Genomic DNA, 16,520 nt, shown 5'->3' on the forward strand with positions numbered 1-16,520 from the left:
AATTTTCAAAGAAAAGAGGCTTTAAGGATTTGTGAGCATATTTGAAAGCCACCAGAATATGAGAGAGATAGAGAAATAGAGTGCGATGAGTGTGCTTTTTTTTTTTCCTGCCATATGTGGACAGGTGAAACTTCCTTGTGGACAGCTTTGACCTAGAGGATTATACACCATGATGCTTTTATCTAGCTTTTCAAAATAGATTATACAAGGGTGCTTCAAAAAGTTCATGGGAGACAGAATTAAAACTAAGTTTATTTTGACTGAAAAAATTTGAAATACACACTCACAGTTATAGGCTTTTTACATAATAACTCTTTCCCGCAGGCCCAGTTTTCTTTTGTTCTGCTATGTTTTTAAGGAATTACTATAATTAAGCAGAATGTATATGTACAAATGGATTCATTAAAAATCAAAGGATTGGTAAGAGGCATTAAAAATCCATGCCACATTCAGTAAATTCTATCATGATATAGAATGCTAGGAAATGAGACAAAAATTGCCATTGAGCTGCAATCAGTGCTGAAGAGAAAAAGCATATTTTTGTATTCCTTACTAAGATGAAGGGGTACTGTTTTCATGTGAAGAAACTGTCAAATGTTTATTAAATAAATGAAGCATAAAACAAGCTTTCCTACAGTTTCATCCAAGCTTAGATTTTAATAACCAGCATTTATCCCGTGAATGAAAAGTTATATTTGTATCCAGAAGAGAGACTCCCCACTCTGCACTGGGAATTTTTAGCTCTGAATAGTCTTCAATTACTAAGAAATAAAGTGACTTGCTCTGTCATTTCAAATCATTGCTGTGTTCCTTTTGATGTCAGTTTTTGTGGTAGTGATAAGAGCCTGGACTAGAGAGGAGGAGAGAAATGGAGGAAGGACTCTTCCAATGCTGGATGGAGAGAATGAGGAAATGTAAAACCTCAGAGACAAGAATAAAAGACAAGGGGCAGACATTGTGGTGCAGCGGTTATTGCCAGCAGATGGAAGGTCTCTGTCTCTGTCTCTCTCTCCCCCTCCCCCTACCTCTCTCCCTCCCTCTGTTCCTTCCCCTCCCCCCTCTCTCCCTCCCTCTCTCCCTCACCCTCTACCTTCCTCTCTCCCTCTCTATCTCTCTTTAGGTAATTTTGACTTTCAAAATAAATAAATATTTAAAAAAGAATAGAAACAAGATGCAGAGCTAGGACCAAGGTGTGTACACTCATCAGCACTTGTGTAAGGATCTAACAGATCCCTCCATGTCCAAATACAGAATTTAGGAAGGGATGAAGGTCATATTTGAAGACAAATGAAGTGGGACACAGGGGACTTTTGCAGTTCCCTATCATAACAATGCTGTGAATTCTGGTCTGTGCTTTATGCAAGAGATGGAAAGTGCCTTTGTGAATCCTAAATTAGAATTTGAAGATTGACTATATTGGTGGGCTGGAATTATCTGGGCATCTCTTACAGGTATCAGCATGTATAGAGTTGGCAATTTTTTTTAAAATAAAGAATTAGGGAAGAGTTTGGGAAACAGAGAGGAGCAAGAAACAATAAGGGGAATCTCAAGGTGATGGATTGGCCTCTGCCCCCTGATGGCTTGAGGAACTAGGTGGTGGCCCCTTTGGAGGACAAGATTAATTTTTTAGAAGCTGAAAGAGTAGTGTTGTTGAAAGACTTTGTGAATCTCTGAGCATGAACACTGTGACTTCGGAGCACAAATACAGGACAAGATACATGGTACCAGGCATAGGTTCCTGGGAAACCCTCCTGAGGAGGTCACACTCAAAAGAGATTGGCTAGCAGACCATAACCATGGCAAGCCGAGCTGCTTTCACAGGGAGAAGGCTGGCAACAATAGCAAATGACTTCAGGGACTGGGGTAGAAAAGCATGTGTAAACTTGTTTCTAAGTACAAGGTTAAAATCCCTGGGCATTTCCAGGAACCTAAAAAAACCTAGTGGGCAGGAGGTTACCCTGTTACCATGCGAATCCAGTCAGAGATAGTAATCTGAATATTAGTGCTAATGTAAAATCATTTGTCCCCTCAGGCACAAAGAGTTCACTTTTTAGATTACATAAGGAAAGAATTAATCAGATCATTATCCTGATACATAACATGAAGCCATAGAAAGCAGAAATGAATGAAACCAATAAAAATTATAGGATAATTGGAATAAAAGCATTATTTGGGGGTATAGAATGAAATCTAAAACTATACTTTGAGCTAAGTTTCCAATCTCTTGATTTGCTCAGAGAAAAATGACCAAGAAGTGACTTAAGAAAACAAGTCAACATATTTATACTTTGTACGTCCCCAAAAGCTTTAATCAGGAGAGACCAGATAATGTTCTGCCATTTGGGGGAAAGGAATGTGGATGGCCCCAGTGTGTGGCCTAGCAAGATTACTGAGAAATCGGATCACTATTCACACAGGTGGATCCATCCATCCACTCACTGCAGAATTAGGAGAGGCATTTTGGAACCAGTCTATCCAGTCTCCATTCATGTTAGGTCCTCCATGTGCACATTCATGAATACAAACACCACACACACACACACACACACCATTTTAAGTCACATAAGAATAGCTTAGAGACAGTATCTTAATCAAATAACAAAAGTAAGACTGAAAAAGTATTTAGTGCATTTTCTCCATTCTCATATTGTACCCACTAAAGCATTGTTGATATAACCTTTTGACATTCAGAGTTTTCTAGTTCATCTCACATTAAAATCATTGCCAACCACTGCAGATATGGAGGCAGCAGCCTTCTAAGCAACTTCAGAACCAATAATTTAGTTGAGACATCAAAGCAAGGCTGTCACACTATATTTATAGCTATAACTTGGTTTAATGCCCTATGTAATTTGTACTAATATAAATGAGATTTCTTCTTCCATCAACTCTATATCCTTTCATAGGGAAGTCTATTATTATAAATATGAAGTAAGCAGCAAAAAGCATATTCAATTTATAAAACCTTCTAAACCATATCATAGTATTATATGTATTTATGTGTGTGATGAAAACAAAATTATAAATCATGGTGCAAAATTGTGAAAATTTGTACCATGATTTATAATTGCTTTCCTCTTGATTTTATCTAAAAAGCTGAAAAGTCATAATTCTGCCACCTGCTTTTGGATAACTAGTTGGCCCTATACCTTTTCTACTAAGTCTTCTCTAAACACTAACATTAGAAAATTAGAAAACTTTTCTTATCTTTTTAAAGAGAGGCTTTCACTATCATTTGGGGCAGCTCTGAACTTCAATTAGTTACACATTTACAATATACCGTAGAATATGAGTACAATAGAATACGAGTGGAGACAACTTTTTTAAAAATTAAAATAAGTAAAATAAGTTATGTCAAATGGACCTTAGAAATTAAGAAACTAACCAAAATCCTGTTTCCTTCAAGGATTTACTTGTATCATAATGAAATTGCTAATACATCCTCCTTTGAGAGTATCAGACTCAAAATGAGTTCTGTTATCTGCCATCTAGGGTTATGTAGCAAACCCTTCCAGAACCCAGTGGCTTAAAACAGCAGTTATTTTGTTGGCTCACAATTCTCAGGGTCAAAAATAGACAAGAATCAACTAAATGAATGTTCGGCAACTCAACTTGTTTTTGCATGGAAGTTTCCCAATTTACCACTAAAATTTAGTCTACCTCCCCAGGAGACTCATCAGTCTCAAGCAAACTAGGAAAGCTGGTGTCCCTGTGCCTATGGTCAGTCAGGTAGCAGTAGTCATCCCATGTCTTACTCAGGATTGAATGAGCTACTTGGATACCTGGTGGCTGATGCTGATTTCTTCTGTCTACAATAAGCTTGGCTAGATTTTACACAGGGTAACAAGCTTCCAGAAGCAGTAAGACAGAGTGCAAGCCCTGCCACATAAGGCCTCTGCCTGTACATTTGTTGATGTTGTCTAATCCAAGTCACCCAACCAGGCAAACCAATGTGGAAGTGTCCCACTCAGGAGCATGACTACAAGAAGCCATGATTATCTGGGACCATTGTTGTCATCACTTGCCATTTTTTCACATTTCATTTAGTGTTCAAATGTAGCCAATCTGAGATCCCTATCTTATTAATACTGTTACTCTTGGAATTCATCCTCTACTTAATAAATAATTTTTTAAAAACCCTCAAAGACTATTGTCCAATTAACTATTACCTCTCAAAAATAAAAGCTGAAAATCTACTTGTTGATATTTTTGCTATGCTACTGCTGCTGCCACTTATTTATATTTGGAAAAAAAAAAAAGTCCCAGCATCTGGTGTGGCCTAGTGAAAGAAGTATGAAGTGAATGATGCTAAGTCATAGACCAGTCATATGTCTAATAACAACACCTCATCAGAGTGCACGTAGCAAAGAGCAAGGTACCAGTCAGTCACCCAGTACTGCTAGGTCTAGGCATAGGTCTAGGCTCTCAGTATTTATCTTCTTCACTTATACAGTTCTTTCAGTTTTCATGTTATCCAAGCTTTTTCTACCATATGCAGTCATTGGCCCAAGGGGAATGAAATTGGAAGTAGTTTAGCTTCTGATTGGAAACAAATTTTCATTCTTTGTTTCAGTCTTGGAATTACTTCACTCATTGCCCCTAGTTGACCACCTCCTTGCATAGTAAAAAATACAAAAATGCTAATTCTTAAAAAGTATAAAAATAAATTTATTTTGTCATTATTTAATACTTAAAAGAACAAAAAATGTTTTAAAAATTGCAGTTTCTTCTGAAATATCATTTGCCCAAGTTGGATTATTTAATTTTATTTTGGGGAACAGACATTTAGCATACTGATTGTGATGCCTGCCTCCATTACTGAAGTGCCTGGGTTCATTTCTCAGCTTCCAGCTTCAAAGTTAGTGTGTACCCTAGGAGGCAGTAGGTAATGGCTGAAGTCTTGGGGTCCCTGCCACCAATGTAGGAGACCTAGATTAAATTTCTGGCTTCTGCCTCCAGCCCCTGGCCCAGCCCTGGCTGTTGCAGGCTTTGGTAGGGTAAATGAATGAATGGGATCTCTCTCTCTGAGCCACAAGCCAACTGAAAATTTCTGTTTATATATTAAAAAACATGTGGTTCATCTTTATGTTGACTGACTTGGATTGACTGAATCCTCACGGAAATTGTGCCATTTCATATCTGATGTAGCACTCACATGTTCAGCATTCTCACTGTAGCCACTGAAATGAATAAAAATTGAGAGCCAAATTATTTTCTCAGAGGCCTAATTGATGATCTCCTTTATATTACTATTTCTTAGCTTGAATTATCATTAGATTTTTTAAATAAATTTCTTTTATGATATTTACCTTAGACTATAATGTCATGGTTTTTGTTATTCTGAGCCTAAGGCCCTAAGGATTACACAAGATGTATTAAAATTTGAAGTAATACCCTTGGCCTGAAAAAGTTGGAAGTAGGCCAGAAATATCCTGGGGAAAGTATTCATATATGAGAAAAAGTATTCATATGAGATAAAGAGTAAATGCGTGAAATAGAGAATATTAGAAAGATCGACAACTCCTTAGAAAGCCATGGGAATCACAGGATGAAGCTCCAAGCATGAAGCACCACACATTGGTTTAGAGAAGATACTCCACTGTGCATTTTAAAAAAATGAATTTGCAGATGAGACCATAAAGAGTTCTTCACTGGTATCAAATAAGAATGTGTTTAATGCACTTTTACACTGGGCTTCATTAACTTAAAATTCAGCAAAGTTTAAATTACAAAAATTGCTATAGAAAAGAAACTGGTCTACCAAATATAAAAAGGAAATTGAATTTGTTACCTACTTCAGTAAGCTTAATATAAAATAAGAAATTGATTTCCATTAAGTATGCAGATGAGTCACATATTTCTATGACATGAAGAATAAAGAATCTTCAGTAGTAACATAGTGTTTCATGGTGACATTACTTTTAAAAGGCATGAAGTTTTGCTTCACAGTCACATTAATTTTAAAAGGCATGACAAGTGTTTTTAATAGAAAAGCACAAAGCCTGATTTGTGATATTATGAGCAATATTCATACAGCCCATAAATATGTTAAAAGTTAGACAGACACAGAACCACATTACAATAGTCAACAGTATGCTAACACTACCAGGGGAACAAAAGTAGCAAGCATTTTTTCAAAGAAACCAATGAATATGATCATAAACAAATGAGAAATTGTGGAATATAGGACCAATGAGGAGAATTTCAAGAAATTATTACTTATTTAAAATGGTAAAGAGACAGTAGAAGAGCATGTTAAAAATAATAACCTGTTCTTTATTTCCTCTGGGGAAAACATGATACATTAAAAATTTTAATCTTTATCATATGTGGAATACATTCATTTTGACTTCAGTACAACAATTCACAGCAGTTAATTCTTTGTGTGGTGGGTTAGGAATTTCAATCAACAAACTCAGTTGTTCAAGATATACTGCAATATTATATTTTCTTCAGAGCCACTTAAATCCAACAAAATGTAGAAATGGTGCACATAATATAATTTCATATATATATAAAAAGTTTTCACGATAAAATCTTGAGTCCTTTTGAAAGATGACTACTTAAAAATCTTAACAGCATAATTTAGGATTTATAACATATATAAAAGCAAAATGTATGATAACAAAGTACAAAGGTGGAAGAAAAGAAATATGAGCAAATTATGAATAGATTTTCATAAGATATGTGCAGAGGTATAATATCATTTGCAGGACAACTGTGATAAAATAATGATGTATGCTATAAACCATTACAATAACAAAGCAACCACTAAAATAACAAAACATTTATTAAATAATTATAAAAGGATATTAAATATAATCACAGAATATACTCAGCTAATCAAAAAGAATAAAGAACAAGGGAGAAAAAAATAATAGCTGGAACTAATTGAAAACACAGAGGAAGATGATACATTTAAACCTCACCATATGAATAATCATATTAAAAGTGTTCTAACTTAACCAATTTAATATCAAGATGCAAATATATGTTGCCCACAGAATAACCACTTTACGTATAAAGACACAAATAATTTTAAAATACAGGAGCAGGTGTTTGACCTAACAAGTAAGATGCACTCATCCCAGATCAGAGTGCCTGAGCTCTATTCTCAGCTGCAGTTTCTGACTCTGGCTTCCCACCAATGTAGAGCAGATAGTTTCAGGTTCCTGGCTTTGGCTGGGCCCAGCCCTGTTTGCTGTAAGCATTTGAGAGTAAACCAGCAGATGAGATATTTCTCTTTCTCTCTTTTCAAACAACTAATATAATGAAATTAAAACTTTTAAAGATTCATAGCAAATATAAATGAATACATAAGTAAATCTGATTTTTACCATTCACACCAACTGAGATAGGAGATATTAGTTTATTTGATGCTTGGTAGAAACATGAGTAAAGGTAAAGAGGGTTTATTTAAATTTGCCATGCTTCAAAATAACCTAAAATATGCTGCATGGATTTTTTAATAAAATCATTAAAATATTATTATAAAAAGATTGAAATTCTTCCATTTGCATCAAAATGGATGCAATTGGAGGACATCATGTTAAGTGACATAAGTTGGACACAGAAAAGTAAATACCGCATATTCTTCCTCATATGTGGGAGCTAAAATTTAAAAAGAATATCAAAAAACAAAAGAAATAAATCTCTGTATGTATCAGTGTTGCTGCAAATAGAACTTTGTCAAACTTTGTTTTACATCTTTATCAAACCAATGATTAAGAATGATATACTAGGAGATGGGAGGGTGGCGGGTGGGAGGAAAGTTATGGGGGGGGGGATAACAAAAAAAAAGAGTGATATACTACTATAGTTTTAATGATCAGAGATTATTTTAAAATTTACTACATATGACAGAAATAGACATCTTTTCATTTGATTATTGTTTATAGCCCTTGCCCTTGCTTATATTCCCAATGAATTACAGTCTTATTACTCTTTTTTTTTTTTTTTTTTTTTTTTGACAGGCAGAGTTAGTGAAAGAGAGACAGAGAGAAAGGTCTTTCCTTCCGTTGGTTCACCGCCCAAATGGCTGCTACGGCCAGCGCGCTGCGCCGATCGGAAGCCAGGAGCCAGGTGCTTCCTCCTGGTCTCTCTATGCGGGTTCAGGGCCCAAGCACTTGGGCCATCCTCCACTGCCTTCCCAGGCCACAGCAGAGAGCTGGCCTGGAAGAGGGGCAACCGGGACAGAATCCGGCACCCCAACCGGGACTAGAACCCGGTGTGCCGGCGCTGCAGGCAGAGGATTAGCCTAGTGAGCCGCAGTGCCGACCATCTTTTTACTTTTTTATATATTGAACTTTTCTCTTACTGGAGAAGTAAGCATTTTACTATAATTACAATTAGTGTTATCTCAAAAATTAAAAATTAAAGAAAACAGGAAAGAAGGAAGGAGGGAATAGGAGGGAGGAAGGGAGTGTCATTATGTTCATAGAATTGTATCTGAGCTACACTAAATCTATTCTCTTTGTATTAGTATCATATTAATCTGAGAATTGATGAGGATTGTGTTATAGCAATTATAATTATCATGCATTTACTGTGACCCTGAGAACCTAATGTATTAATAAATTCCTTTAAAAATAATAAAAGCCAAAAACCCCAAATTTTTTAAATAAAAATAAGTGAAAAAAAGAAAACAAGATTATTGTGTTTCCAACAAATAACTTATAATTTAAAAAATTAATTTATGATTTATTTTGCCCAGTATCTATATCACTATACCTGTGATAATTCCAGCTTTGACATTCATTCTGAGCAGCATAAAATTTGATGCACTTTGGTCTTATGTTTTATGCAGTCAAATGAGAATGTGTGTATAATTTGGGATCTTTCTACTTTGGGTTCAGACTGAATAGGATTGAGAATTTCTGGTAGCTTTTAAGCAAGCCCCACAGAAGCAAAGGTGCATAGTGGTAATGTGTTCGCTGGGGAGCTGTACCCAATAAATGTTACAATCCTAGAGGCTTCCAGGTACAGTTGAATTCCACTCCAAAGTGCTATGGGTGGAAAAGGGGAAAAGATTAGGCTATTGGAGAAAGGAATAAAGGAAGACACATCTGATTCTAGGATATTTCTTACAAAAAAAAAAAAAATAGCATGAGTATCCTTGTTATTTTCTGAATTCTGCTCACTTTCCTAGCAGGAAAAACAAACCTCTCTTCTTGTAATCTTATAATTTTTCCATCTACATAGAGTCTGTACCTTCAAAAATATTCCTAAACTGAAATAATTAGACCTAATAACATGTTTTTTTTTAAAGAAAAGATTTATTAATTTGAAAGTTGGAGTTACAGAGAAAGGGAGAGACACAGAAAAAGAGATCATCTGTCAGCTGGTTCACTCCCCAAATTGCTGCAACAGCCAGGGCTGTGCCAGGCTGAAGCCAGGAGCCAGGCGCATCTTCTAGGTTTTCCACATGGGTGACAGGGGCCCAAGCACTTAAGCCATCCTCCGCTGCTTACCCAAGCAATTAGCAGGGAGCTGAATCAGAAGTGGAGCAGTCAGGATAAGAACTGAGCCCAATAGAGAATGCTGGTTTCAGTGACTTTGCCTGCTACACCACGGTGCCAGCCCTAGACCTAGTAACAGCCCACAAATCTGAATTCAGGAGACTGGACTGACAGGGGTGTAATTTCACTGCCTTTCCAGGCACATTGGCAGGAAACTGATAGAAAACAAAGCAGCAAGGACTTAAACCAGCACTTTGATATGGGATTCCTGCATCACAAGAGGTGTCTTAACCTGCTGCACCATAGTGTTGGCCCCTGTTTATACATATTTTAAAATATACATCAACATTTAGTGCCTTGTGCTGCTATTTATAAATATCATTTGTTTCAAAAAGTTTCAGAATTGTCACATAACTTATGTTGATAATGTGTATTTTTATAGGTTTGTGTGGTGTACATAAAGGTATTCTCTAACAGTTTCATACTCATATGTAAAGAGTTATTTCTCCTCACCCCCCAAAACATGAAAACAGAAACAGTGTAGTGAGGAAGAGCACAGAGGCTATAAAATCAGAAGACAGAGGTCCAGTCCCAGCTGTACTACACAGAAGCTCCAAGTTCCTGCAAAGTTAGCCTATGTTGACCTGTTTCTTTTCTTTTATTTAAAAAAAAAAAAAAAAAAAAAAAAGAGGGAGGGAAAGATCTTCCATTTGCTGGTTCATTCCTCAGTTAGCTGCAACTACCAGACTGAAGGTAGGAGCCAGGATCTTCCTCCAGGTCTCCCACATGAATAGCACGGGCCCAAGCACCTGGGTGATCTTCCACTGCTTTTCCTAGGTCATTAGCAGGACGTGGGATCAGAAATGGAGTAGCTAGAATACATCCGAATGCACCTCAGGTGGACACCTCAACCACCATGCCACAGTGCTGTCCCCGGCTATTTCTTCAAACCTTACCTATGGATGATATAGGGTTGCTGTGAGGGTTAATCAAGGGAATTCATTAAATATCTTAGCCTATAGCCCAACACATAGTGAGCACCCACAAAAAATCCAAAGGTTGCCTTTGAACTGCAAACACCTTTAAGGCACAGCCCACCCAATGATTATAGAAACTATTGCAGGGGGCAGTGTTGTCTTCCCTCGGATAAAGCTGCCATCTGCGATACTGGCATCCCATGAGTGCCCATTGGTGTCCCAGATGTTTTATTTCCTATTCAGCTCCTTTCTAATAGCCTGGGAAAAGCATTGGAAGATGACCCCGGTGCTTGGACCCCTGCCACCCATATAGGAGACCCCAGTGAAGCTCCTGGCTCCTCTATTCTGCCTGGCCCAGCCCTAGACTTTTTGACCATCTGGAGAGTGAACCAGTAGATGGATGATCTCTCTCTGTGCGTCTTTCCTCTCTCTCTCTGTACTCTTTCAAATAAAAAAAAATCTTTATAAATATAATTGCAGAGCAGCATGACTACAATGCATCCTAGCAAAAGCAATATCTGAAAATCGTACTGAAATAAAATGAATACTTCTAGAACAGCAGAGAAGGCCTAAAAAAAGAATAATATAAAGGGAAAAGACCTAGTTTAAGTTCTAACATTGGCCTGTTACTTAACTGGCTGCTTATTTTATTCTAACTGACCATTTCATAACGTGTAAGTTGAGCATGACATATATGCTCAATCAGTCACACTGAGAAATTCAAAGATGTTGTTTACAACAACATTTTCACTACTTTGATAGTAAATGATACTTTTCAATTTGAGGAACAACCATAAAATTGAATGACATTTCTGTATGTATCAATCACTAGTCTTCAAGTATTCATATCTAATAATAAACAGACAAAGCAAATGTGGCTCTTCAGGGCCATTGTTGCATTAGAATCAGAACCACAAGTTCAGTGCTCACAGGATTCCTCCTCCATACCCACTCCAAGTCAGGAAGAAGCCTAATAGAACTCAATGTTTGCTTAAAGAAACTAATGCTACAAAGCTTTGAACAGTCGATCACTAAAATATATCTTGAAGTTTGATTTTTTTTTAAGAAAAATGCCATTGGCTGTCATATTCTTAGTCCTTTAAAGATTATTTTATTTGTTTCACAGGTCTCCTGTTATGGCTGGAGGTCTCTTTTCTGTGGATCGAAAATGGTTTTGGGAGTTAGGTGGCTATGATCCAGGTTTAGAAATCTGGGGCGGAGAACAGTATGAAATCTCTTTTAAGGTAAGCCTCCAAGATCTACTTCCCACCTATGTCAGCATAATTTTGACAATTCTGATGGGATATCGTCATTGTGCCTTGTGTTGTATGTTGTGAGATGAATTAACACCAATGATAGACATGTCACCTTCCCAAGTACACATTTGGATGAGACAAACTACTTCCTTCTGATGTTTCAGTGAGATATAGCCATGCCATTTTCAAAAAGAAATGAAACTCCCATTTTGCAGGTAAGAAACTCAGTGTATCGACAGGGATATGGCTCCACTGACAAGTACCTTCATTCTAAAGCATTTATAACTTAGAGGAATTAAGATGCATTAAGATGTAACAAATCAAGGTAATGAAGTTTTTGCCTTTTTTATTTGTTCTGTCAATAGCAGTTCAGATTTTCATCATAAATTACTCATTCAAAATTCCAATAACAGAAAAGTAAACAAAAATGTAACTGACAAGTTGAAATCTTTCCATGTAACTCAAATTAGTGACTTTTTGACTTATTTTATTTGAAATTGTTCAGCTCTCTACTTGCTTTGAACCAGAAATACTAAGTAAAATTGCATGCTTCATGATATATGCATGCAGGTACTTATGATAGAGTATCAAATTTCATGATTTGTAACTGAAAAAATTACCATAGCATATGAAGAACAGTTATGCAAAGCACAGTAAGTTGTACAAAAGATTATACTACAGACTGCTGAGATTTTTTTTAAAAATAGTCTTATAAAGAGAAAAAAACTCATTTTTTCTTTTTTCTTCTTTATCATAATTATTATTTATACAGAAGTATAGAATGAATCTTTCAAGGGTTATCGTACATAGCTATCTTATTAAGTAAATCAGTTCCTTTTAATTACTTCCATTGTAAAATCAAACCGTTTATTTCTGAGGGAAAAAAATGTATCCTAAAGGTAATAAAAGTCAAACATAGGAATCCAACCAGACTTTTAGTTATTTATTTGTTTATTTATTTATTTATTTGAAAAAGAATAAGAGAAATCTTCTACCTCTTGGTTCACTCCACAAATGCCCACAACTCGCAGAACTGAGCAAGTCAAAGCCGAGAGCTTGGAATTTTATCGCAGTGTCCCATGCAGGTGACAGGGACCAAATATTTGAACGACCACCTGCTACCTCTCAGGGTGTACATTAGCAGGAACCTGCATCAGAAGCAGAGGTGAGACTGGAACACAGGCAGGTCTGAGAGGTGATGCGTGCTTCCCAAGTGGCAATTTAACTGCTGTACCAAATGATTGCCCTTAGACATTTTGAATTTTTATATAAAAAGCAAGTGACAAAGTTGACTTTTATCAAATTCTGGTCAATGTTAACATCATGTTGTCATAAAATAAATACCCCCGGAAGAAACTCAAGAGGCCCAAGTGCCTGCTTCAAGACATTCAAAATTCTCCCTCTCATTACACTGGCACTGATCCTTTAAACACCACTTGTTAAATTACTAGTGCTTTTTTCACCATCATTCAGATACATCTAATTTCACATCTAAGATGCTTTTTTGAAAACATTTTTATAGAGGCATTATTTTAAATCTTTGGGTTTATTGGTGTCTCTTGGATTCTTCTATTATGGCAATAGTTGTACACCTCGTTACAATGTGTATAAGGGAAGATGATAATAATAAGTTATAATTTTAGAAACAGCATCCACTGCATTACTTAGAAGTATATGCCAGATGCTTAGCTAGATACTTTATGTGCATTGCCTGATTTTAAAGCAAAACTCTAAAATGTGAGCATTAGCATTCTGTTTTACAGATGAAAAAACTGAGACTTAAAGTTTTAAAGACTTTTACAATAGGTTTATTTTTAAGCTTTAAAAGTGAAGCAAATCACCAATGTCACCTAAGGGTTAAAATGTTCCATTTCTGCTTGATTATATAGACTGCAGAAATATGGAACTGTCTGACCATACAGACTGCAGAAATATGAAATTGTCTGACACCAAAATCGTATCTACTAACATCATTCTCAGGTTCACTATTAACCTTTTAATCTTGACCTAATAATTTATCTCATTGAACAATAGGTAGCATTTTCATTATAGTGTAATAACATAGTAGAAAACTTTCTGCTGATCCTGGGAAAATGGTACTGATCATCAGATATTCCCCAAATATCAGCTGGGTGCAAAGTCTGTAATACTTTCAACTGGATAGACAGAATACTGCATTCAGTCCCAGTATTTTAAATAATGCCATTGTTGGGCCAGCATTGTGGCATAGTGGGGAAAACATCAGCATCCCATATGGGCACCAGTTCCTTTCCCAAGTGCTCCACTTTTGATTCAACTCCCTGTTAATGGTCTGGAAAAAACAGCGGAGGATGGTCAAAATGTTTAGGCACCCCACTACCCATGTGGGAGCTCCTGGCTCCTGGCTCCTGGCTCCTGGTGTCTGTCTGAATCAGCCCTGGCCATTGCAGCCTTCTAAGGAGTGAGCCAGAGGTTGGAAGATCTCTGTCTCTCCCTCTTTTTCTGTAACTCTATCAAGTAAATTCGTAAATCTTTTTTCAAAAAAAATTGGCGTTCCTTTATTTGCAATATCACTTGTTTTCTTAAGTTGTCTTAGTTCATGATTCCTTTAAATTTAAAATGTTATTAAGAAAATTTCTAATAAACAAGACTTAGCTGACTTTGAATAATGAACTGTCTGATAGATAAAATTGCTTTTGAAAGTCTGGAGAGTTGGCAGAATATATATTTGCATTCTGAATCACAATGGTATTTTTTAGGTAAACATAAACTTGCGTCTTTCACTTCTCTGTCACTTGTATCTATCACATCTTTTCTGGGTGACCTGAGATTTTATTACCCCATTCCTATTTTTCAGTTATCTGTCATTTTGAAGGGTATAATTGGAATTGCAGCCCTGTCGCCTTTGTCTAGAAACCATGGCAACAGTGCTGGAAGTTCAGGACTAAATTGCCCCAGGTTGTTTGGTTGGAATGACAGATTCTTTGGCGACAGCTATGCCTTAACAGGGTCCCGTTTCAGACGTATCCCTTCATTCTTCTCACTACTATTCGCTGACCTTGGGGTTCCTGTCCTACCCTATTAGTATTTGTACCATGAGGAACGCCAACTTAAACAGACTGGTAGAATTTACATTGAAGCAGGAAGAATTTTCTCATATGAAAGGAATCAAACACAAATAGCTCTATTAAAGGATAATAAAAACAGAAAAATCAAATGTCTGCACTTTTAGACATGTCTTATAAACTGATTAATTTCATGGTGTAAAGCACTGTAAGATATACACTGGTCAGCATTTAGGTTTTGGAAAATATGAATGGATAATTGAAAGTTCACTAGTCCATTTCACATTGTAATATAGGAATTCTTTTAAGTCTAGAACATAAATGTGCTAATTCAAAAGACTTTTATGAGAGGGGTCATTTTCAAGCATCTTTGCTTGCTATTTACTCTGCAAACAAAGAATCATCTCACTGAAGTTTTTGACAAGATTCTCTTGCTGAATGAAAATATTTACAGAGATCTCTGTTTTAAATGAAAGAATGAGTATTTGGTTATGGTGCTCTTCAATACTCTTTGTAAATATCTTTCCACAATTGTTGTAAAAATCCTGAGTAGATTAAATGAGTAGACTTCATGGCATGGCATGAAGCCAATACAAAATAATTTTCAGGATTCAGTTGTTTAAAAGAGCCCTTCAGACAAATTACCTGTCTGCAGAATCCTGCAAGATGAAAGTCAACCCCTGCATGGGCCCAGAATTATCCAATTTTCTTTCTAATGTTGCTAGGTTAGCCAGATGCTAAGAAGGGGAAAGCAACATTTTGTCAGTCATCCAACCAGCTTTTATTGAGCACCTAATTTATGCCAGACATTGTTCCAGGTACTCAGTTTGGAGGTGCACCTGGAAATAAAGAGGAGTTCAAGATAGATTGCATGGTGTGGCATAAAGAAAGACAATCCACATCCTTAAATATTGTCTACAGTTGAAGTTATTAAAAGAGTGTTAAACCATCCCAAGTTTCTAATTTTTCAAGGTGTATTTTAACATTCATTATTCAAAGATAAAAGTCCAAAGGTTAGCATTTTCAGTATATCAGTACTTTGATTACAGAAACTCCTCTCAGAAAATAAGTGAATAAACACTAGCAAGGCAGTAACACGAAATTTAGAAGGAAGCCCAGGAACTCTATTAGGCAGAATCCTCTGGCAAGAGGCATAAGGTTTGGATCCAGGAGAAAGTATTAAATTTAGTTTGGGCTGCCCTTTTGCATCCCCAGGAGCTCATCAACAAAGTCCTACAGTGATCCAGTATTTCGTGGGCCATCTGTAGTACAGCAAGAGCTCTTGATCAAAGCCTCAGCTGTCCAGAAATGTTAAAGGCTCCAGGTGAGATAACTATGAGTACCATATGTCCTAGAATGAATCTAACGTATCTGGGAGCCCACAACCTATTTCAAAACCACTCATGTAACCACTTATGTTGTGTACTGTCATCGTTCCCATGTGGTAAACTTAAGATCTAGACATTCCAGGGAATTTTAACTTACCTCTCACAATGATTCAGCCCCTGTGAGTAATTAATTCATTCAATAAATATTTACCTACTGATTAGAATGTGCCAACTATGATCTAAACTCTTGAGATTCAAAGGCAAGTGTAAGAAGCTTCTGTTTATCAGGAGGATCTTACTCTCTAGTGGCAGCCTGCACAATTCATTCACCATAATTTTTTATCTTCCATAATGTTTGGAATGTATGTTATTTACATAGTTAAGGCAGTAATTCAAAACATCTAGGGGCCGGCGCTGTAGCGCACTAGGTTAATCCTCTGCATACAGCACCAGCATC

At 36.5% G+C, this 16,520-nt stretch overlaps 1 protein-coding gene across 1 annotated transcript in view; it reads left to right on the forward strand.

Annotated features, from left to right (window-relative positions):
• Window positions 1-16,520, forward strand: part of GALNTL6 (polypeptide N-acetylgalactosaminyltransferase like 6) — a 1,246,993-nt gene that overhangs the window by 1,097,622 nt on the left and 132,851 nt on the right. The window contains exon 8 of the mRNA XM_002709470.5: window positions 11,562-11,679. Coding sequence (XP_002709516.1) covers window positions 11,562-11,679 — 118 coding nt within the window. The remainder of the gene's footprint in view (window positions 1-11,561; window positions 11,680-16,520) is intronic.

The sequence above is a fragment of the Oryctolagus cuniculus genome, chromosome 2 (assembly GCF_051225735.1).
Source record: "Oryctolagus cuniculus isolate XC-2025 breed Fujian yellow rabbit chromosome 2, ASM5122573v1, whole genome shotgun sequence".
NCBI lineage: Eukaryota > Metazoa > Chordata > Mammalia > Lagomorpha > Leporidae > Oryctolagus > Oryctolagus cuniculus.